The sequence below is a fragment of the Panulirus ornatus genome, chromosome 52 (assembly GCF_036320965.1).
Source record: "Panulirus ornatus isolate Po-2019 chromosome 52, ASM3632096v1, whole genome shotgun sequence".
Taxonomy (NCBI): Eukaryota; Metazoa; Arthropoda; class Malacostraca; order Decapoda; family Palinuridae; genus Panulirus; species Panulirus ornatus.
Window position 1 is genome coordinate 11,761,299 of NC_092275.1, and position 25,036 is coordinate 11,786,334.

The 25,036-nt window shown below is 41.0% G+C and overlaps 1 protein-coding gene across 7 annotated transcripts in view; it reads left to right on the plus strand.

Annotated features, from left to right (window-relative positions):
- Nucleotides 1-25,036, plus strand: part of LOC139765063 (uncharacterized) — a 197,253-nt gene that overhangs the window by 129,840 nt on the left and 42,377 nt on the right. For all 7 annotated transcript variants that reach the window (XM_071692163.1, XM_071692164.1, XM_071692165.1 and 4 more), the window contains 2 exons: nt 16,193-16,300; nt 16,531-16,581. In XM_071692163.1, coding sequence (XP_071548264.1) covers nt 16,193-16,300; nt 16,531-16,581 — 159 coding nt within the window. The remainder of the gene's footprint in view (nt 1-16,192; nt 16,301-16,530; nt 16,582-25,036) is intronic.

The following is a 25,036-nucleotide window of genomic DNA, read 5'->3' on the forward strand; positions in this document are numbered from 1 at the left end:
GTGTGGACGTATGTATATACATGTGTATGGGGGTGGGTTGGGCCATTTTCTTTCGTCTGTTTCCTTGCGCTACCTCGCAAACGCGGGAGACCGGCAAAAAAAAAAAAAAAAGATATATATTTTTTTTTTTTTTTTTTTTTATACCTCGTCGCTGTCTCCCGCGTTTGCGAGGTAGCGCAAGGAAACAGACGAAAGAAATGGCCCAACCCCCCCCATACACATGTACATACACACGTCCACACACGCAAATATACATACCTACACAGCTTTCCATGGTTTACCCCGGACGCTTCACATGCCTTGATTCAATCCACTGACAGCACGTCAACCCCTGTATACCACATCGCTCCAATTCACTCTATTCCTTGCCCTCCTTTCACCCTCCTGCATGTTCAGGCCCCGATCACACAAAATCCTTTTCACTCCATCTTTCCACCTCCAATTTGGTCTCCCTCTTCTCCTCGTTCCCTCCACCTCCGACACATATATCCTCTTGGTCAATCTTTCCTCACTCATTCTCTCCATGTGCCCAAACCATTTCAAAACACCCTCTTCTGCTCTCTCAACCACGCTCTTTTTATTTCCACACATCTCTCTTACCCTTACGTTACTTACTCGATCAAACCACCTCACACCACACATTGTCCTCAAACATCTCATTTCCAGCACATCCATCCTCCTGCGCACAACTCTATCCATAGTCCACGCCTCGCAACCATACAACATTGTTGGAACCACTATTCCTTCAAACATACCCATTTTTGCTTTCCGAGATAATGTTCTCGACTTCCACACATTCTTCAAGGCTCCCAAAATTTTCGCCCCCTCCCCCACCCTATGATCCACTTCCGCTTCCATGGTTCCATCCGCTGACAGATCCACTCCCAGATATCTAAAACACTTCACTTCCTCCAGTTTTTCTCCATTCAAACTCACCTCCCAATTGACTTGACCCTCAACCCTACTGTACCTAATAACCTTGCTCTTATTCACATTTACTCTTAACTTTCTTCTTCCACACACTTTACCAAACTCCGTCACCATCTTCTGCAGTTTCTCACATGAATCCGCCACCAGCGCTGTATCATCAGCGAACAACAACTGACTCACTTCCCAAGCTCTCTCATCCCCAACAGACTTCATACTTGCCCCTCTTTCCAAGACTCTTGCATTTACCTCCCTAACAACCACATCCATAAACAAATTAAACAACCATGGAGACATCACACACCCTTGCCGCAAACCTACATTCACTGAGAACCAATCACTTTCCTCTCTTCCTACACGTACACATGCCTTACATCCTCGATAAAAACCTTTCACTGCTTCTAACAACTTGCCTCCCACACAATATATTCTTAATACCTTCCACAGGGCATCTCTATCAACTCTATCATATGCCTTCTCCAGATCCATAAATGCTACATACAAATCCATTTGCTTTTCTAAGTATTTCTCACATACATTCTTCAAAGCAAACACCTGATCCACACATCCTCTACCACTTCTGAAACCACACTGCTCTTCCCCAATCTGGAAGTAAGGGGAGTGGGGGAGGAATGGGATGTATTTAGGGAATCAGTGATGGATTGCGCAAAAGATGCTTGTGGCATGAGAAGAGTGGGAGGTGGGTTGATTAGAAAGGGTAGTGAGTGGTGGGATGAAGAAGTAAGAGTATTAGTGAAAGAGAAGAGAGAGGCATTTGGACGATTTTTGCAGGGAAAAAATGCAATTGAGTGGGAGAAGTATAAAAGAAAGAGACAGGAGGTCAAGAGAAAGGTGCGAGAGGTGAAAAAAAGGGCAAATGAGAGTTGGGGTGAGAGACTATCAGTAAATTTTAGGGAGAATAAAAAGATGTTCTGGAGGGAGGTAAATAGGGTGCGTAAGACAAGGGAGCAAATGGGAACTTCAGTGAAGGGCGTAAATGGGGAGGTGATAACAAGTAGTGGTGATGTGAGAAGGAGATGCAATGAGTATTTTGAAGGTTTGTTAAATGTGTCTGATGACAGAGTGGCAGATATAGGGTGTTTGGGTCGAGGTGGTGTGCAAAGTGAGAGGGTTAGGGAAAATGATTTGGTAAACAGAGAAGAGGTAGTAAAAGCTTTGCGGAAGATGAAAGCCGGCAAGGCAGCAGGTTTGGATGGTATTGCAGTGGAATTTATTAAGAAAGGGGGTGACTGTATTGTTGACTGGTTGGTAAGGTTATTTAATGTATGTATGACTCATGGTGAGGTGCCTGAGGATTGGCGGAATGCGTGCATAGTGCCATTGTACAAAGGCAAAGGGGATAAGAGTGAGTGCTCAAATTACAGAGGTATAAGTTTGTTGAGTATTCCTGGTAAATTATATGGGAGGGTATTGATTGAGAGGGTGAAGGCATGTACAGAGCATCAGATTGGGGAAGAGCAGTGCGGTTTCAGAAGTGGTAGAGGATGTGTGGATCAGGTGTTTGCTTTGAAGAATGTATGTGAGAAATACTTAGAAAAGCAAAGGGATTTGTATGTAGCATTTATGGATCTGGAGAAGGCATATGATAGAGTTGATAGAGATGCTCTGTGGAAGGTATTAAGAATATATGGTGTGGGAGGCAAGTTGTTAGAAGCAGTGAAAAGTTTTTATCGAGGATGTAAGGCATGTGTACGTGTAGGAAGAGAGGAAAGTGATTGGTTCTCAGTGAATGTAGGTTTGCGGCAGGGGTGTGTGATGTCTCCATGGTTGTTTAATTTGTTTATGGATGGGGTTGTAAAGGAGGTAAATGCAAGAGTCCTGGAAAGAGGGGCAAGTATGAAGTCTGTTGGGGATGAGAGAGCTTGGGAAGTGAGTCAATTGTTGTTCGCTGATGATACAGCGCTGGTGGCTGATTCATGTGAGAAACTGCAGAAGCTGGTGACTGAGTTTGGTAAAGTGTGTGGAAGAAGAAAGTTGAGAGTAAATGTGAATAAGAGCAAGGTTATTAGGTACAGTAGGGGTGAGGGTCAAGTCAATTGGGAGGTGAGTTTGAATGGAGAAAAACTGGAGGAAGTGAAGTGTTTTAGATATCTGGGAGTGGATCTGTCAGCGGATGGAACCATGGAAGCGGAAGTGGATCATAGGGTGGGGGAGGGGGCGAAAATTTTGGGAGCCTTGAAAAATGTGTGGAAGTCGAGAACATTATCTCGGAAAGCAAAAATGGGTATGTTTGAGGGAATAGTGGTACCAACAATGCTGTATGGTTGCGAGGCGTGGGCTATGGATAGAGATGTGCGCAGGAGGATGGATGTGCTGGAAATGAGATGTTTGAGGACAATGTGTGGTGTGAGGTGGTTTGAGCGAGTAAGTAGCGTAAGGGTAAGAGAGATGTGTGGAAATAAAAAGAGCGTGGTTGAGAGAGCAGAAGAGGGTGTTTTGAAATGGTTTGGGCACATGGAGAGAATGAGTGAGGAGAGATTGACCAAGAGGATATATGTGTCGGAGGTGGAGGGAACGAGGAGAAGAGGGAGACCAAATTGGAGGTGGAAAGATGGAGTGAAAAAGATTTTGTGTGATCGGGGCCTGAACATGCAGGAGGGTGAAAGGAGGGCAAGAAATAGAGTGAATTGGAGTCATGTGGTATACAGGGGTTGACGTGCTGTCAGTGGATTGAAGCAAGGCATGTGAAGCGTCTGGGGTAAACCATGGAAAGCTGTGTAGGTATGTATATTTGCGTGTGTGGACGTGTGTATGTACATGTGTATGGGGGGGGGGGGTTGGGCCATTTCTTTCGTCTGTTTCCTTGCGCTACCTCGCAAACGCGGGAGACAGCGACAAAGTATAAAAAAAAAAAAAAAAAAAAAAAAATATATATATATATTGTTGTTGTTGTTGTTCGCTGATGATACAGCGCTGGTGGCTGATTCATGTGAGAAACTGCAGAAGCTGGTGACTCAGTTTGGTAAAGTGTGTGAAATAAGAAAGTTAAGAGTAAATGTGAATAAGAGCAAGGTTATTAGGTACAGTAGGGTTGAGGGTCAATTCAATTGGGAGGTGAGTTTGAATGGAGAAAAACTGGAGGAAGTGAAGTGTTTTAGATATCTGGGAGTGGATCTGGCAGCGGATGGAACCATGGAAGCGGAAGTGGATCATAGGGTGGGGGAGGGGGCGAAAATTCTGGGAGCCTTGAAGAATGTGTGGAAGTCGAGAACATTATCTCGGAAAGCAAAAATGGGTATGTTTGAAGGAATAGTGGTTCCAACAATGTTGTATGGTTGTGAGGCGTGGACTATGGATAGAGTTGTGCGCAGGAGGATGGATGTGCTGGAAATGAGATGTTTGAGGACAATGTGTGGTGTGAGGTGGTTTGATCGAGTAAGTAACGTGAGGGTAAGAGAGATGTGTGGAAATAAAAAGAGCATGGTTGAGAGAGCAGAAGAGGGTGTTTTGAAATGGTTTGGTCACATGGAGAGAATGAGTGAGGAAAGATTGACCAAGAGCATATGTGTGTCGGAGGTGGAGGGAACGAGGAGAAGAGGGAGACCAAATTGGAGGTGGAAAGATGGAGTGAAAAAGATTTTGTGTGATCGGGGCCTGAACATGCAGGAGGGTGAAAGGAGGGCAAGGAATAGAGTGAATTGGAGCGATGTGGTATACCGGGGTTGACGTGCTGTCAGTGGATTGAATCAGGGCATGTGAAGCGTCTGGGGTAAACCATGGAAAGCTGTGTAGGTATGTATATTTGCGTGTGTGGACGTATGTATATACATGTGTATGGGGGGGGGTTGGGCCATTTCTTTCGTCTGTTTCCTTGCGCTACCTCGCAGACGCGGGAGACAGCGACAAAGTATAATAAATAAATAAATAATATATATATCAGATTGGGGTGCCTAAATGTGTGTGGATGTAACCAAGATGTGAAAAAAGGAGAGATAGGTAGTATGTCTGAGGAAAGGAACCTGGATGTTTTGGCTCTGAGTGAAACGAAGCTCAAGGGTAAAGGGGAAGAGTGGTTTGGGAATGTCTGGGGAGTAAAGTCAGGGGTTAGTGAGAGGACAAGAGCAAGGGAAGGAGTAGCAGTACTCATGAAACAGGAGTTGTGGGAGTATGTGATAGAATGTAAGAAAGTAAATTCTCGATTAATATGGGTGAAACTGAAAGTTGATTGAGAGAGATGGGTGATTATTGGTGCATATGCACCTGGGCATGAGAAGAAAGATCATGAGAGGCAAGTGTTTTGGGAGCAGCTGAATGAGTGTGTTAGTGGTTTTGATGCACGAGACCGGGTTATAGTGATGGGTGATTTGAATGCAAAGGTGAGTAATGTGGCAGTTGAGGGAATGATTGGTATACATGGGGTGTTCAGTGTTGTAAATGGAAATGGTGAAGAGCTTGTAGATTTATGTGCTGAAAAAGGACTGATGATTGGGAATACCTGGTTTAAAAAGCGAGATATACATAAGTATACTTATGTAAGTAGGAGAGATGGCCAGAGAGCGTTATTGGATTACGTGTTAATTGACAGGCTCGCGAAAGAGAGACTTTTGGATGTTAATGTGCTGAGAGGTGCAACTGGAGGGATGTCTGATCATTATCTTGTGGAGGCTAAGGTGAAGATTTGTATGGGTTTTCAGAAAAGAAGAGTGAATGTTGGGGTGAAGAGGGTGGTGAGAGTAAGTGAGCTTGGGAAGGAGACTTGTGTGAGGAAGTACCAGGAGAGACTGAGTACAGAATGGAAAAAGGTGAGAACAATGGAAGTAAGGGGAGTGGGGGAGGAATGGGATGTATTTAGGGAATCAGTGATGGATTGCGCAAAAGATGCTTGTGGCATGAGAAGAGTGGGAGGTGGGTTGATTAGAAAGGGTAGTGAGTGGTGGGATGAAGAAGTAAGATTATTAGTGAAAGAGAAGAGAGAGGCATTTGGACGATTTTTGCAGGGAAAAAATGCAAATGAGTGGGAGATGTATAAAAGAAAGAGACAGGAGGTCAAGAGAAAGGTGCAAGAGGTGAAAAAGAGGGCAAATGAGAGTTGGGGTGAGAGAGTATCATTAAATTTTAGGGAGAATAAAAAGATGTTCTGGAAGGAGGTAAATAAAGTGCGTAAGACAAGGGAGCAAATGGGAACTTCAGTGAAGGGTGCTAATGGGGAGGTGATAACAAGTAGTGGTGATGTGAGAAGGAGATGGAGTGAGTATTTTGAAGGTTTGTTGAATGTGTTTCATGATAGAGTGGCAGATATAGGGTGTCTTGGTCGAGGTGGTGTGCAAAGTGAGAGGGTTAGGGAAAATGATTTGGTAAACAGAGAAGAGGTAGTAAAAGCTTTGCGGAAGATGAAAGCCGGCAAGGCAGCAGGTTTGGACGGTATTGCAGTGGAATTTATTAAAAAAGGGGGTGACTGTATTGTTGACTGGTTAGTAATGTTATTTAATGTATGTATGACTCATGGTGAGGTGCCCGAGGATTGGTGGAATGCGTGCATAGTGCGACTGTACAAAGGCAAAGGGGATAAGAGTGGGTGCTCAAATTATAGAGGTATAAGTTTGTTGAGTATTCCTGGTAAATTATATGGGAGGGTATTGATTGAGAGGGTGAAGGCATGTACAGAGCATCAGATTGGGGAAGAGCAGTGTGGTTTCAGAAGGGGTAGAGGATGTGTGGATCAGGTGTTTGCTTTGAAGAATGTATGTGAGAAATACTTAGAAAAGCAAATGGATTTGTATGTAGCATTTATGGATAGAGAGAAGGCATATGATAGAGTTAATAGAGATGCTCTGTGGAAGGTATTAAGAATATATGGTGTGGGAGGCAAGTTGTTAGAAGCAGTGAAAAGTTTTTATCGAGGATGTAAGGCATGTGTATGTGTAGGAAGAGAGGAAAGTGATTGGTTCTCAGTGAATGTAGGTTTGCGGCAGGGGTGTGTGATTCTCCATGGTTGTTTAATTTGTTTATGGATGGGGTTGTTAGGGAGGTGAATGCAAGAGTTTTGGAAAGAGGGGCAAGAATGAAGTCTGTTGTGGATGAGAGAGCATGGGAAGTGAGTCAGTTGTTGTTCGCTGATGATACAGCACTGGTGGCTGATTCATGTGAGAAACTGCAGAAGCTGGTGACTGAGTTTGGTAAAGTGTGTGAAAGAAGAAAGTTAAGAGTAAATGTGAATAAGAGCAAGGTTATTAGGTACAGTAGGGTTGAGGGTCAAGTCAATTGGGAGGTAAGTTTGAATGGAGAAAAACTGGAGGAAGTAAGGTGTTTTAGATATCTGGGAGTGGATCTGGCAGTGGATGGAACCATGGAAGTGGAAGTGAATCATAGGGTGGGGGAGGGGGCGAAAATCCTGGGAGCCTTGAAGAATGTGTGGAAGTCGAGAACATTATCATGGAAAGCAAAAATGGGTATGTTTGAAGGAATAGTGGTTCCAACAATGTTGTATGGTTGCGAGGCGTGGGCTATGGATAGAGTTGTGCGCAGGAGGTTGGATGTGCTGGAAATGAGATGTTTGAGGACAATGTGTGGTGTGAGGTGGTTTGATCGAGTAAGTAATGTAAGGGTAAGAGAGATGTGTGGAAATAAAAAGAGCATGGTTGAGAGAGCAGAAGAGGATGTTTTGAAATGGTTTGGGCACATGGAGAGAATGAGTGAGGGAAGATTGACCAAGAGGATATATGTGTCGGAGGTGGAGGGAACGAGGAGAAGTGGGAGACCAAATTGGAGGTGGAAAGATGGAGTGAAAAAGATTTTGAGTGATCAGTGCCTGAACATGCAAGAGGGTGAAAGGCGGGCAAGGAATAGAGTGAATTGGATCGATGTGGTATACCGGGGTTGATGTGCTGTCAGTTGATTGAATCAGGGCATGTGAAGCGTCTGGGGTAAACCATGGAAAGCTCTGTGGGGCCTGGATGTGGAAAGGGAGCTGTGGTTTCGGGCATTATTGCATGACAGCTAGAGACTGAGTGTGAACGAATGAGGCCTTTGTTGTCTTTTCCTAGCGCTACCCTGCACACATGAGGGGGGAGGGGGATGGTATTCCATGTGTGGCGAGGTCCGATGGGAATGAATAAAGGCAGACATTGTGAATTGTGTGCATGGGTATATATGTATGTGTCTGTGTGTATATATATATGTGTACATTGAGATGTATAGGTATGTATATTTGCGTGTGTGGACGTGTGTGTATATACATGTGTATGGGGGTGGGTTGGGCCATTTCTTTCGTCTGTTTCTTTGCGCTACCTCGCAAACGCAGGAGACAGCGACAAAGCAAAATAAATATAAATATAAAGAGCATATGGTGTGGGAGGTAAAGTGCTAGAAGCAATGAAAAATTTTTACCAATGATGTAAGGCATGTGCACAAGTAGGAAGAGAGGAGAATGGTTGGTTCCCAGTGAATTTCGGTTTGTGACAGGGGTGTGTGATGTCTCTGTGGTTGCTTAATTTGTTTATGGATGGGGTTGTTAGGGAGGTAAATGCAAGATGTTTGGAGAGAGGAGCGAGTATGCAGTGTGTGGTGGATGAGAGGGCCTGGGAAGTGAGTCAGTTGTTGTTTGCCGATGATACAGCTCTCATGGCTGATTCATGTGAGGAACTGCAAAGGTTGGTGACTGAGTTTGGAAAAGTGTGTGAAAGGGGAAAGTTGAGAGTAAATGTGAGTAAGAGTATGGTTATTAGGTACAGTAGGGTTGAGGGACAAGTTGATTGGAATGTAAGTCTGATTGGAGAAAAACTGAAGGAAGTGAGGGGTTTTAGATATCTGAGAGTGGAATTAGCAGCGGATGGAACCATGGAAGCAGAAGTGAGTCACATGGTGGGGGAGGGGGCGAGGGTTCTGGGAGTGATGAAGTATGTGTGGAAGGAGAGAACATTATCTTGGAGAGCAAAAATGGGTTTGTTTGAAGGAATAGTAGTTCCAACAATGTTATATGGTTACAACGCATTGGCATTAGATAGGGTTGTATGGAGGAGGATGGATGAGAGCAAAAATGGGTATGTTTGAAGGAATAGTAGTTCCAACAATGTTATATGGTTACAAGGCATTGGCATTAGATAGGGTTGTATGGAGGACGGTGGATGTGTTGGAAATGAAATGTTTGAGGACATTATGTGGTGTGAGGTGGTTTGATTGAGTAAGTAATGAAAGATTGAGAGAGATGTGTGGTAATATAAGAGTGTGGTTGAAAGAGCCAAAGATGGCGTGTTAAAATGGTTTGGACATATGAAGAGCATGAGTAAGGAAAGATGGACAAAGAAGATATATGTGTCAGGGGTGGAGGGAACACGGAGAAGCGGGAGACCAAATTAGGGGTGGAAGAATGGAGTGAAAAAGATTTTGAGCGATCGGAGCCTGAACATACAGGAGGATGAGAGGCTTGCAAGGAATAGAGTGAAATGGAATGATGTGGTATAACGAGATCGACATGCTGTCAGTGGACTGAACCAGGGCATGTGAAGCTTCTGGGGTAAACCATGGAAAGGTCTTTGGGGTCTGGAATGGATGAAAGCAAGCAAGTATGAATATGTTCATGTGTATATATGTACATGTCTGTGTGTGTATGTATGTATATGTATCTTGGTTGCATCTATAAAGTGCCTTGTGGAAACTGTTATAAATTTTATGTTGGTCAGACTGGTAAGGATCTTTCTGTTAGACTTAAGCATCATAAATATAGTATAAGAACGGGACAAGAATCAAATGCCTTGTTTTATCATGTTAAAAACTATGATCTTTGTATTGACTGGAGTAATGCCATCTCATTTATTAACTCTAACTCTATTACCAAGAGAATTATCATTGAATCTTCTATTATTAAATACACAAAGAACTATAATCTTACTATTAGTGATGGTCTATACAAAGTAGATAACTTTATTGTTGATAAGATTTGTAAAATGATAAGTTTATGAACACTCGTTGTATGTTTTGGACAATCACATGTTTACCAAGTGGCGTCCTAGCTTCGTCTCTTCGATGTATATCAACTGACTGTTATATTTCTCTCTTGTGTCTCCCCTGATGATGTGATTATTACACGAAAGTGCACTTGGGAACTTTTCGTGTTTCATTTTCCCGTGGACTCATAGGAATGTATATGTATGTGTATGTGCGTATAGGGGCATTTATTTGTATATATGTGTATATGAGTGGGTGAGTCATTCTTTATCTTTTTCTTGCCGCTACCTTGCTGATGCAGGAAACAGATGAAATCTGGCAAGGTGGCAGATTTGGATGGTATTGCAGTGAAATGTATTAAAAAACGGGGTGGCTGTGTTGTTGATTGATTGGTAAGGATATTCAGTGCATGTAAGGATCATGATGAGGTGCCTGAGGATTGACGGAATGCATGCATAGTGCCTTTGTATAAAGGCAAAGGGTATAAAGGTGAGTGTTCAAACTATTGTTGAGTATTTCTGGGAAATTATGTATTATATGGAAGGGTAAAGTTATGTACAAAGCATCAGATTAGGGAAGAGCAGTGTGGTTTCAGAAGTGGTAGAGGATGTTTGGATCAGGTGTTTGCTTTGAAGAACGTATGTGAGAAATATTTAGAGAAACGGATGGATTTGTATGTAGTATTTATGGATCTTGAGAAGGCATATGACGGGGTTGATAGAGATGCTTTGTGGAAGGTCTTAGGAGTATATGGTGTGGGAGGTAAGTTAGTAAAAACAGTGAAAAGTTTTTACCAAGGATGCAAGGCATATGTACAAAACGGAAGAGAGGAGAGTGATTGTCTCCCAATGAGTGTTGGTTTGCAACAGGTGTGAGTGATGTACCCATGGTTGTTTAATTTGTTTATGGATGGGGTGGTTAGGGAGGTAGATGCAAGAGTTTTGGAGAGAAGGGCAAGTATGCAGGCTGTTGTGGATGAGAGGACTTGGGAAGTGAGTCAATTGCTGTTCACCAGTGATACACCTCTGGTGGCTGATTCAGGTGAGAAACTGCAGAGGTTGGTGACTGAGTTTGGAAAAGTGTGTCAGAGGAAAATTTGAGAATAAGTGTGAATAAGAACAAGGTTATTATGTTCAGTAGGATTGAGAAACAAGTTAATTGGGATGTAAGTTTGAATGGAGAAAAATTGGAGGAAGCAAAGTGTTTTAGATATGTGGGAGTGGACTTAGCAGTAGATGGAACCATGGCAGCGGAAGTGAGTCACAGGATGGGGGAGGGGGCGAAGGTACCGGGAGCAATGAAGAATGTGTGGAAGGAGAGAACGTTATCTTGGAGAACAAAAATTGGGTTTGAAGGAATAGAAGTACCACCAATGTTATATGGTTGCAAGGCATGGGTTGTATATAGGGTTGTATGGAGGAGGGTAGATGTGTTTGAAATGAAATGTTTGAGGACAACATGTGGTGTGAGGTTGTTTGATTGACTAAGCAATGAAAGGGTAAGAGAGATGTGTGGAAATAAAAAGAATGTGCTTGAGAGAGCAGAAGAGGGTGTGTTGAAATGGTTTGGACACATGGGGAGAATGAGTGAGGAAAGATTGACAAAGAAAATATGTGTCAGAGGTGAAGGGAACAAGAAGAAGCAGGAGACCAAATTGGAGGTTGAAGGTTGGAGAGTAAAAAATTTTGAGCCATCAGGTCCTGAACATAGAGGAGGGTGAGAGGCGTGCAAGGAATAGAGTGAATTGGAACGATATGGCATACCGGGGTCAACGTGCTGTCAATGGACTAAACCAGGGCACATGATGCATCTGGGGTGAACCATGGAAAGGTCTGTGGGGCCCGGATATGGATAGGGAGCTGTGGTTTCTGTGCATTACACATGACAACTAGAGACTGAGTGTGAATGAATGTGGCATTTTTTTGTTTGGTTTCCTCACGTTTCCTTGCTGAAGCGGGGATAGTGATGCTATTTCCTTATAGTGGGGTAGTGATGGGAATGGATGAATGCAAGCAAGTATGAGTATGTACGTGTGTATATATGTATGTGTCTGTGTATGTTTATGTTGATATGTATGTGTATGTACATGTATGTGTTGGGCATTTACATATATATACGTGTATATGAGTGGATGGGCCATTCTTTGTCTTTTTCCTGGGACTACCTTGCTGATGTGGGAAACAGCAATTAAGTATAATATGTATAATATGTAAATGATAAATATATATATATATTTGTGTGTGGACATGTATATATATGTGTATGTAAGTAGATGGGTCTTTCTTCATCTGTTTCTTACCGCTACCTCGCTAATACAAGATACAGTGATCAAGAATGTTAAAGAAAAATAATGTATTTCATACTTCATCGCCATTTCCAGTGTTAGTGAGGTAACACAAGGAATGGACAAAGAAAAAAGTAGCACACATTCAGTCTCCAGCTGTCATGTGTAATGGACAGAAAAAAGCCACAGGTCCCTGTCCATAACCAATCCCCACAGACCTTACCATGGTTAACCTAGATGCTTCACATGCCCATGTTAAGTCCATTGAAAGTGAAGCTAATATCCAGTCCATTGAAAGCACTTCGACCCCAGTATACCACATCTTTCCAGTTCACTCCATCCTATTCATGCCTTTAACCTTCCTTACCATGATTAACCTAGATGCTTCACTGCCCATGTTAAGTCCATTGAAAGTGAAGCCAATATCCAGTCCATTGAAAGCACTTTGACCCCAGTATACCACATCTTTCCAGTTCACTCCATCCTATTCATGCCTTTAACCTTCCTGAATTTTCAGCCCCAGATCACTCAGAATCTTTTTCAATCCATTCTTCAATCTCTGATTTGGTCTTCCCATTCTTCCTGTTGCCTCCACCTCCTGACACATATATCCTCTGTCAACCTTTCTTCATCCATTATCTCTTTATACCCCAAACGTTTCAACACATGCTTTTCTACACTCTCAATCTCACTCTTTTTTATTACTAAACCTCGCTCTTACACTTTCAATACTTATTTGATTAAACCACCTCACAACACAGATTGACCTCAAGCATGTCATTTCCAACACATCCACCCTCCTTCACACAGCTTTATCTGTAGCCCATGCCTCACACCCATATGATATTGTTGGGACTCCTATAAATTCAAGCATACCCATTTTTGCCTACCAGGTAACATGCTCTCTTTCTACACATTCTTCAAAGCTCCCAGAACCATTTTCCCCTCACCCACCCTATTATGCATTTCTGATTCCATGGTTCCATTCACTGACATGTCCATTCTCAGGTATCTAAAACACTTTGCTTCATTTCATCCAAGTTTTCTCCATTCAGACTCACACCCAAGCAAACCTGTCCCACAGTCCTGTTAAACTTAATAATCTTGCTTTTATCCACATTTACTTTCCTCTTTCTTGTTTCACCCACACTTCCAAAATCAGTCACCAATTTCTGCAGTTTTTCGCTCGAATCTGGCACCAGTGCTGTATCATCAGCAAACAACAACTGACTCACTTCCCAGGCCCTCTCATCCCCCAAAGACTACGTACTCATCCCTCTTTCCATGACAGTCACACTTATCTCCCTCACTGCACCATTCATAAACTTATTGAACACCCATAGTGACATCACACACCCTTGCTGCAGACCAGCCTTCACTTGGAAGCATTCACTGTCCTCTCTTCCTACTCATATACATGTCTTACACCCTTGATAAGAATTTCTCATTTCTTCTAACAGCTTTCCTCCCACACCACATATTTAAAGGCCTTCCAAAAGGCATCTATATCAACCCTATTGTGTGCTTTCTCAAGATCAATAAATGCCACACACAAAGTATATGTTACACTCATTCTTTAAGGCAAACACCTGATCCAGATATCCTCTGCCACTTATGAAACAACACTGTTCCTCTCCAGTTTGATGCTCTGTATATACCTTCACCCTCTCAATCAATACTCTCTCATACAACTTAGCAAGTGCGCTCAACCAACTTATACTCGATGTTGGCACCGATAACTAAAAGGTTAACTTCAATAATGATAATCTGGTAACTCCAATTTCTAAGTCTGCTATTGATAATCCGATGATTTTAATGATTAATCTAGTAATCAGAAGTTAACAATAATCCAATAATAACTTTTTAAATAGGAAATTTAATAAAACAGGGAAAAAAAAGCTTCAAAACCCATAGAAAATACTTATTTATGCTAAATCCAAAAATGATTAAGCATTTTCTACTAGTTTTGCAACTTTATTGCTTAATATTTTTTTTATTTTTACTAAAGATGTAGTTTTAAAACCATTGTAACCGAACCATGAAATTGTAACAACCATGAATTTAGTTTTGATTTACCCGATAAATGTTACAGTGGGAACAGAGAGGTAAGTTTGAAATTTAACTACTTGTATTAAAGTATTAAGCATACTGTATGGTACAGTATTTATATACAGACTCAGAATTAGCAAACTCTTAGGGCTGATGACATGGCCTCTAAAAGTTTTCTTGAATGGGTGGCATTTTTGGTACTCAAAATGGATTACTTTGTTGTTGTCCTTGTCCTGATGGGTGAGCTTGAAGTAGTGCTCCAGGTGGGGCCAGGGGTTTTGGAAAGGCTCCTGGTCCTGGCTAGTGGTGATTTGGCTGGCAGATGGCTAAGAAGTCTCTGTCACAGACAGAGTCAGGCTGAGACTCAGAAGTGCCTGAGACAGAGATGATATCAATGTTGAGAACTTCATCTTGCTGTTCTATACTTGTAGAGACCAGACCATGAGAGAGAAGTTAGAGAACTGAATGCCGTCAAGTTGATGATGATGCTGAACAGCGTTTACACCTACCACTGATACAGCCGAATCCACAGTGTCCTTTTAAGGACAGTCTCTCCTTTTTTTCGATCTGGTTGTCCTATTTATTTTGAGAAAAAAAGAGCAGACTATATCTGTCCTTTTTAGAATATTTTATTTAGCTATATACATAATGATTACAAAGTTCATGAACTTGATAGAACTCTTTCCCTGCCGAATAATTGGCAGATGTTAACTTTGAATTGCACCTGTTCAGTATGGGAAGAGTATAGGGGAGGGAAGGGAGGGGTGACTGAGGGAGTAGAACTGGGGCCCAGGAGGGAGTCAGTAATGGCGTGTTTGGTGGCTGAGCTATTACTATCATAAGATGTAAGGCAAAGATTATCCTGTTTTTGATATTTGTTTGTAGTATATTACAAACCATATAATTTTCATCACTATATAGAAGTAATAAAAATGAATCATTGCATGATTATGTTGGACATATGAAACAAATAAACAGTATATCTGAGCTACATATTTTATATATATAACACAGGACATATATTCCTGGGGATAGAGGAGAAAGAATACTTCCCACGTATTCCCTGCGTGTCGTAGAAGGCGACTAAAAGGGAAGGGAGCGGGGGGCTGGAAATCCTCCCCACTCGTTTTTTTTTTTTTTTTTTTTTTTTTTTTTTTTCCCAAAAGAAGGAAGAGAGAAGAGGTCCAGGTGAGGATATTCCCTCAAAGGCCCAGTCCTCTGTTCTTAACGCTACCTTGCTATCGCGGGAAATAGCGAATAGTATAAAAAAAAAAAAAACACAGGACATATTACCATATATACATGTAATTGACAACAAATAGAATAAACAACAAAGTATATCAGTTATATAACCAGTTATAGTTTAGACTTTCCTATTACAAGAAATAGAATTAACAACAAAGAATGCAATTATACTGAAGGACCAAAAAAGAAAATGTAAAATGATAAGTATTTTATCAGAAAAAATTACGGACATTATCGGACTAAAAATTGAGTTATCAGAAGTTTACTGGTCCGATAATGATTGTGCTAGTTAATTCAGTTATTAGTCTGAAAACGAAAATTAACTTCAAGGATTATCTATTATCAGATTATCGCTTCAGTGCCCAGCTTAGCTTATACCTTTATGGTGTGAACACTTACCTTAATTCCCTTTGCCTTTATACAGTGGCACTATTCATGCATTCTGCCAATCATCAGGCACCTCACCATGATCCATACATACATTGAAAGAGGTGGTATAGGAGAGGTCAGAAGAATATTAGAAAGATTAAAAAGTTTGTCAACCCTCTTTGTTACCTGGTAGTTTTGTATTTCAGAAAGGTCTTTATAACCATTCAAATGCATTATATTTTGAGTGCCAGCATTTTATTTACTTGTCATCTTACTGTACAATGGTGAACCCTCACATATCTGTTGATAATTTTCATTTTATTTTTTAAGTTATCCAAGGTTTTATTAACATACTCTTTTTATCTATGATTTTTTTCTTTTTCAAAACTTTTTTGATGTGCACAATGTTTGAAGGTTGGTGAAATGGTACGTGCAGTTGGTGAAGCAACCCGATCATTGTCTACAGTTTGGGACACTGAGGAATGGACCACACGCCCCTGGCTTACACCTCAGATGAGCTCTGTAAGTGATCTACTGCCAGTACTTTGCTTGTTTTTGTGATTAGGTTGCTGGTTGGTGCAGGTGTTGCTTAGTGTTGGTTTATTAACAACAGCTATGTGTTAGTGCTTTTCTTCACATGATGATTTTTGATATGAAAATAAGGAAGGGCATACAAGAGCACTGGCTTTGTATTTTGATATTGTGATAAAGTTTTTGTAATATCATGTAGTACTTTAATATCTAATTTTCAGCATGAGCGTCTGTTGCTGTCATTACCCTGCATTAACTCCATCACTGCTCAGGTTAGTTCACAGTAATCCAAATGTTATGTCATCTAGGTAGCAAAGTAACGTAAATTAGCTTATTGCAACTGCAAAGTGAAACAATTTGTTGAGAAGTTTTCCTGCTGAGACAAAGAATCTATTCCATTTTTCTTTATTCCTGTGTCATGTAATGTCACTCATTCACTTGAAAAATCAAACAAGCATATCTACTTTTCATCTTATGGTGTTTTCCTCCAATTGCCAAGTTGTCTAACCAGTATATCATCAGGGCTTATAACATGCAAAAGCTTGGACTAGACACTGATGGAATTGTTTTACAATCTACCCTGTTAAGAAAGATTCTGTTAAAAAAAGAAAAATCTGAGTTGTCTAAAACTTTCAAAAATGTGCTCATCATTCATCACTATGTCTTTACTAAGACCCCTTAGGTTTACAGTTAGATTTTAAGGTATCTCAATTGCATGATAGCAGTCAAGGCCCTGGGATCCACGAAGCCTCTCTCGACCTATGCCACCACTCTGAATCAGTGCTTGATAATTGTTTGATGGTTGTTCTGCCATATTATGAAGTATTGAAAGGAAAAATTAGAAAAAGAAATAAAGATACATGTGAATTATGTGTTGTTCAGTGTTGAATATAAGAAAAAGAAGGTATGGGGTTGGAGATGAATGCCAACAACCCATTTTTGAATGAGACATGGGAAGAAAGACAGCAGTCTAGGCCTAAAAGGGGTTCTGTAACAGGTAACACTGAGAAATACTTTTATAGTATAAGAGCAGTGAATAAATGGAACCGATTAACTGAGGATATGGTTAAATGGACTGCATACATAAATTTAATAGGTTGAATGATAGTAGAGAATGTTCAGGGGATGAGACACTACAAGTTTAAGCTTTCCACCCCGTACAGTACAAATAAGTACCAATAGATGATTACACACACACACACACACACACACACACACACACACACACACACACACACACACACTCACACATACAGGGCAAGTTGGTTGTAGGAAGAGGTCCAGGCTGTGATCTCTGCTTCTTTGAATATTTTGCAGGATATACAGCTCTTGAAACCTCTTGTGTGCAGGTAAGGGAGGGAAATGGGGAGTAGAACATGGAAGGGTTTCTGAGTGTTATATGCATTACGTAAAGAGTTTGAGTATGCTAACTAACATTGGTGACTTTTGTGAGATTTGGGAGTGGAAGCTACCCAGGTTCAAATTGAATGGATAGTGTTGCCAACTTCAGTGAATCAATATCTTTCTTTTACTTTTCTTCATTTTATGGAAACCCAAACTAAAAACGAGTGAGTGGATAACATTGTGAAGTGATCAGGTGTAGTAAATTAGTGTACAGAAGTGCAGCTTGCTAAAGGGGAGTGAAATTTTTATTTTCAGTATAACATATATTTATCTCTTAGGATGGTTTGCTCAAGTAAGCCTCATTACAAGTACATTAGGGGATAATTTAAGACCTTTAGCACTTTATGAGCAAGAAATTGCTGGTATGGATTCAGTTACTGAAATGTACTAAAACCAGTCAGTCAAAACCAGATCCACCAAGATGATGCTAGAGATACAGGATGAAAACACCAGAGAGTAGATGTTTGGGGATGTAATGGAACATCTTTAAGGAGTAAGATTAGAGGGAAACACAACTAGAACTGGAGTAAAAAACAGGAATTATTTCAAGGGAGTCTTGAGACTGGGGAAGAAGAAATACAGTAGAGGGGGTTCAGGAGATACAGAACCAAAGAAAAGGTGGAACCAAGAAAAAGCAAAATCTTATGTCTTCTGTGGATATACTAGAAGCTGTGCTGTCAGAAGAAAGAACTAAAATGCATACATAAGCTGTTGAGGATTATAATGGGCAGGGAATAACAGGAGCCATTTAGATAGGGGAAAGGACCCATACTGTATGTATTGAATCAGTATCAACAGCTCTTCAGGTAGAGAAAAGGACTAACGCATGCATACACACACACACACACAGACCGATGATAGTAGAGAGCAAAGAAGTCTAGAAGGAACAATTTCAGCAGTAGATTGACAGAGAAAAGTGATGGAGAGAGGAACATAGACACAGGGTGACACAAACAGAGGTACTCAAGAAATTAAGCGAAGTGTTGAAAGAAATGTATTCCCTGTTAGAGATGAAGCAATCACAGAAGTATATGGAGCTAGTTGAAGTAAGGTTTTGAGAAGTACAGAGCATACAGGACCAGTGCTTGCTAGTTTAAAGAGAGGTTATTGATAAAGTTAGAGACGCGGAGGTTCACACGTCAAAACTGAAGAATCTGATTGAAAAGTAAGAAGCACCATGATTAAAAAGATTAGCAAAGTAGGAGGTTGATATATGAAAATCATTGATTATATTTGGCATGAAAGAAGATCATGCACTAGATGAGAAAGGAAGTGGGAAAAAGGAGGAAATGCATATTAAAAGATTGCTTGAGGCTGTGGACTTGCCTGATGTGATTTGTGTAAAAGGAAAGGATAATAGATGGCTATAACCAGAAAGTAAAATGGCAACTAGATATGATTATATTTGCATTAGAGTGAATTACACACTCAGTGGTGGAACAGAAGAGTGAGGCATTGCCTGACTCCATCAGGGCAATGTTAGTTTTGAAATACAAAATACATTGCAGGTGTGCTGGAGTTAAATTTAATGAACAGTTTGGAAGCTCCGCTGCCTTTGAGAAGCATTGTGCTAGAGTTGCCCTCTGCCAGTGGCCTGTCGAGGATGAGGCATAAAAGGCTAAGAAGTGGCTCTGGAGTCTCCCAATTATGTTGGGGAGTAAAAGGGATGAGTGATTGAGTGTGATGGCACTGAATGTAAATGAGATGACTGATGAGAGTATCTCAGAGTAAAAGGAGGGAGCTTGTGGAGAAATTCAAAAGTTAGTTTGCATGGCCTAGGGATTGAGGAAACCCAAGTCCTCGGTCAGGGTGTCTGGAGTGACATTGGAAATGATGAATACAAGTTATGGGAGGGTATTGAAGGAGTGGTATGGAGAGGAGTGAAAGAAAATGATCAGGGAAGAGGGTAAGAAGGATGTGCAATTGTGCTATCACCGAGAATATGGGAGTGAGTTACAGAACATGGATGGAATGGATAAAGAAGGATGTACTTGAAAGGAAACATTGGAATTTTGAAGTATGCTTGGGTATGCATATATGTGCCTATGAATAAGTAGAATGTGTAAGGTAAGGATGAAATTAAGCATTTTTGGAGAAATTTGATTGACTGTATGAATGGGTGTGAAAAGGAGAGAAAGGTGATTGTAAGGATGATTGTGAGGGTGGGATGCAGTTAAATTGGTAAGATAGTTGGTAAATGGGGAGTGGCTGGAGTAAATGAGAATGGAATTTATCTTTTGGATGTCTGTTCTGAGAAGGGTTTATTCCACATAGACATCTTTTTTGCAGCACGAGATGATCCACAGGTATATATGGATAAGAAAGGATGGTTGAAAGTATGAGAAAAGCTGTTCTAGATGCTACAATTGTGAGAGGATTCTTTGGAGATGCTTACCATTTTGCAGTTCTTTTAGGGGTGAGGATCAGGGAAAAGAGGAGTTATGGTGTAAGGAAGAATGGGGAGATAAAAGTATTGGTAAGCAAGATGAATCGGAAAGGATGCAAGGAGGAGTATGACGAGGGTGACTGAAAGTTTAGATGGAAGTGCAGTAAATGTAAGGATGCAGTCACATGTGAATGAGATGTGTAAGATGTTTAGAGAAATGCTTTAGATAGCTTTAGAATTAGTAATTGGATACAAGGTCATGAAATATAGGAAGAAAAAGGGAAGTGCATGTTGGACATATGAGATTGAAAATGCTACAGAATAGTAAGTTACTCAAAGGGAGGAATACAAGATGTGTAAGCAGAATGTCTAGAAACTGTTAGAGGAAAGCAAAAAGAAAAAAGAGTAGATGAAACTGTCAGATGAAAGTTGAGTGAAAAGTTTTGGGAAAATCAGAAATTATGCTGGAAGGAGGTGAAAAGGGAAAGTGGTTGATGTAAAAGTAGAAATGTCAGTGTGAGAGGTAAGGAATGGGAGGAAATGAAATGAAGATGGAAGGAGTATTTTGAAAAATTGATGAATGTGGGAGAAGGTGAGGTAACAATTGTTACATGAATGGATAAATGGATATGAAGGATCAAACAAAAAGGTTACATGTGTAAGGCCCTATTGCAGGAAGAGAGTTTAAAAGGGTAGTAATGAGTTTGAAGGTAGGAAAGGCACCTGAAGCGGATGGGAGAACAGCTGAAATGCTGAAGTATGGAGAAAAATGTGGTACGAGTGGATGCATTTGATATATGATTGAGTATGGAAATAGAAGGTTGTACCTGAAGATTGGGTGAAAGCTATTATTATTCCTTTTTTCAAATGAAAAGATGCTAGGCATGTATGAAGCTGTTGTAGGGGAATAAGTTTAAGTATACCAAGTTTGCAAGTATGTAAGAGTGTTTTTAGATGCAGTGATGGAAGTGTCTGAATGTGGAATAAGTGAGGAGCAAGGTTTTTTTTTAGAAAGATAGGGGATGTGTAGATCAGATTTTTGTAGTGAAAATGACTGGAAAAGTATCTAGTGAAAGGTAAGAAGCTGTATGCAGATTTTATGGATTTGGAGAAAGTATATGGCTGCAGAGTCTGATGGAATGCTGTACAAGATGTTGTAAGGATATTTAGGGTAGGGAACAACAGCTGGATGGTTTGAAGACATTCTATAGTGTAGGAAATACATGTATAAGAGTGGATGGAGAGTTGAGCTAAAGTTTTGGTATACATTTGGGTGTGAGGTAGGGCTATGTGATGTCACCATGTCTTTATAAAATTGAATGTATTTGGTTGGAGTGATAAGAGAGGAGAAAACAAAACTAAGGAAAGGGGGTGCAGAGATGCAGTGAGGCAGTTAAGTATGATGGCTAGTGGCAAGTCTATTTGTGGATGATACTGTGTTGTTTGCTGAGAGAGAAGAGGAGTTGCTGAAAGTTGTAAGTGTTTTATGTCGGATTTAAGTGTAGTCAATTGAAGTTAGATGCAGATGAAAGTAAAGTATTAATGTTTGAAAGGAAACAGAGTGAAAGCATAGATTTTGCAGAACCCTTTACAGTGAAAAAAGAAAGTGTACCAAGCTGTGTTATAGGTATAGAGGTAGAAAGACTGGAAGGGGTGAGCAGATTTTAGTATTAAGGAGCTATTTTGGGTAGATGTACTGATATGGAAGGAGAAATAAAGGAGAGAGCAGTACAGCATAGAAGAGTCACTGGGTCCCTTAATAGGATAATGAAGAATTTAGGTTTAAGTATGCTATTAAGCGTCATTATAGTTACTGATATTAATGTGGGATGGTATTGCAGTGGAATTTATTAAAAAAGGGGGTGACTGTATTGTTGACTGGTTGGTAAGGTTATTTAATGTATGTATGACTCACGGTGAGGTGCCTGAGGATTGGCGGAATGCGTGCATAGTGCCATTGTACAAAGGCAAAGGGGATAAGAGTGAGTGCTCAAATTACAGAGGTATAAGTTTGTTGAGTATTCCTGGTAAATTATATGGGAGGGTATTGATTGAGAGGGTGAAGGCATGTACAGAGCATCAGATTGGGGAAGAGCAGTGTGGTTTCAGAAGTGGTAGAGGATGTGTGGATCAGGTGTTTGCTTTGAAGAATGTATGTGAGAAATACTTAGAAAAGCAAATGGATTTGTATGTAGCATTTATGGATCTGGAGAAGGCATATGATAGAGTTGATAGAGATGCTCTGTGGAAGGTATTAAGAATATATGGTGTGGGAGGCAAGTTGTTAGAAGCAGTGAAAAGTTTTTATCGAGGATGTAAGGCATGTGTACGTGTAGGAAGAGAGGAAAGTGATTGGTTCTCAGTGAATGTAGGTTTGCGGCAGGGGTGTGTGATGTCTCCATGGTTGTTTAATTTGTTTATGGATGGGGTTGTTAGGGAGGTGAATGCAAGAGTTTTGGAAAGAGGGGCAAGTATGAAGTCTGTTGGGGATGAGAGAGCTTAGGAAGTGAGTCAGTTGTTGTTCGCTGATGATACAGCGCTGATGGCTGATTCATGTGAGAAACTGCAGAAGCTGGTGACTGAGTTTGGTAAAGTGTGTGAAAGAAGAAAGTTAAGAGTAAATGTGAATAAGAGCAAGGTTATTAGGTACAGTAGGGTTGAGGGTCAAGTCAATTGGGAGGTGAGTTTGAATGGAGAAAAACTGGAGGAAGTGAAGTGTTTTAGATATCTGGGAGTGGATCTGGCAGCGGATGGAACCATGGAAGCGGAAGTGGATCATAGGGTGGGGGAGGGGGCGAAAATTCTGGGAGCCTTGAAGAATGTGTGGAAGTCGAGAACATTATCTCGGAAAGCAAAAATGGGTATGTTTGAAGGAATAGTGGTTCCAACAAAGTTGTATGGTTGCGAGGCGTGGGTTATGGATAGAGTTGTGCGCAGGAGGATGGATGTGCTGGAAATGAGATGTTTGAGGACAATGTGTGGTGTGAGGTGGTTTGATCGAGTAAGTAACGTAAGGGTAAGAGAGATGTGTGGAAATAAAAAGAGCGTGGTTGAGAGAGCAGAAGAGGGTGTTTTGAAATGGTTTGGGCACATGGAGAGAATGAGTGAGGAAAGATTGACCAAGAGGATATATGTGTCGGAGGTGGAGGGAACGAGGAGAAGAGGGAGACCAAATTGGAGGTGGAAAGATGGAGTGAAAAAGATTTTGTGTGATCGGGGCCTGAACATGCAGGAGGATGAAACGCGGGCAGGGAATAGAGTGAATTGGAGCGATGTGGTATACCGGGGTTGACGTGCTGTCAGTGGATTGAATCAAGGCATGTGAAGCGTCTGGGGTAAACCATGGAAAGCTGTGTAGGTATGTATATTTGCGTGTGTGGACGTATGTATATACATGTGTATGGGGGTTGGTTGGGCCATTTCTTTCGTCTGTTTCCTTGCGCTACCTCGCAAACGCGGGAGACAGCGACAAAAAAAAAAGAAAAAAAAAAAATTAATGTGGGATATCACTTTTAGTCCTTTAGTGTGGCTTGAGTAAAGAAAAGGAGGCTGAGAATTTTGACTGGGAAGGAAGATCAAATATTTCGCTAACCACTAACAAGGGCACATAATTGGACTACAGTCTGTTGTATGCTCAAATATTGGAATGTACCAAGACCAGTCATCATAACATAATCCACTGCGAGGATTTGAAGAATTATGAGGTGAAAGGTTGTTACAAACCTGATGGCAAGAAGGATGGTCATTGGTTAAACCCTGGCTGAGCCAGAAGGCTGGAGCACTGAAAGGGTAGTTAGCGAGGGATGAGAGGCAGTTACTTCACCAAAAGGCAGGAGTTTAGAGGTTCCTATCCTTGAGGATCCTAGAAATTCTCTCGAGGCTCATAGGACTACCCTGTGAAGAAAGTTTTTCATTCTTCAGAACTTACTCTTCACCTCATGGAACTATTGATGTTACTGTTGATATAATGTCTATCTTGTTCAGTTTAAAGATGTAGTTTATGGCTTAAGTTTTCAAGATTGTTATGAAATGATTTAGTTTATGACATCATGCAATTGAAAAATGACATTTCTTTCTTCTGCAGTTTGTTTGGCAAGCAAAAGAGATTTTGTAGGATATCTTTAGGAAAACTTGGGTTAGTACCTTCCGACCGTCAGTATTTCTCGTAAGGAAGCACTTGCTTTCCCCGCTCTTTGCTAACTAATCAGTCATAGTATCAGAAATTCACTCATTTTAAGCCCACCTTCAGCCAGTGAGAGACTGTGACAGAGATGATGTCATTGGACCACTTACTCCAAGCCATTAGGAACTTAGAATTTTCTAGAATCACCTTCTAACAGGATTTCTGTAACAGACCAGCTTTTTCCATCCCATGGATCAGTATCCTTTATAAAATGGATATGCTTAAAGGAATAGTGGTCCCAACAAAGTTATATGGTTGCGAGGCATGGGCTGTAGATGAGGTTGTGTGGAGGAGGGTGGATGTTTCAGAAATGAAATGTTTGAGGACAACATGTGGTGTAAGGTGGTTTGATCGAGTAAGTAATGAAAGGGCAAGTGAGATGTGTGGTAATAAAAAGAGTGTGGTTGAGAGAGCAGAAGAGGGTGTATTGAAATGGTTTGGTTACATGGAGAGAATGAGTGAGAAAAGGTTGACAAAGAGGATATATGTGTCAGAGGTGTAGGAACAAGAAGTGGGAGACCAAATTGGAGGTGGAAGGATGAAGTGAAAAAAAATTTGAGTGATCAGGGCCTAAACATACAGGAGGGTGAAAAGCGTGCTAGGAATAGAGTGAATTAGAATGATATGATATACTGGGGTCGATGTGTTGTCATTAGATGGAACCAGGGCATGTGAAACATCTGGGGTAAACCATGGAAAGTTTTGTGGGGCCTGGATGTGGAAAGGGAGTTGTTGTTTCGGTGCATTACACTTG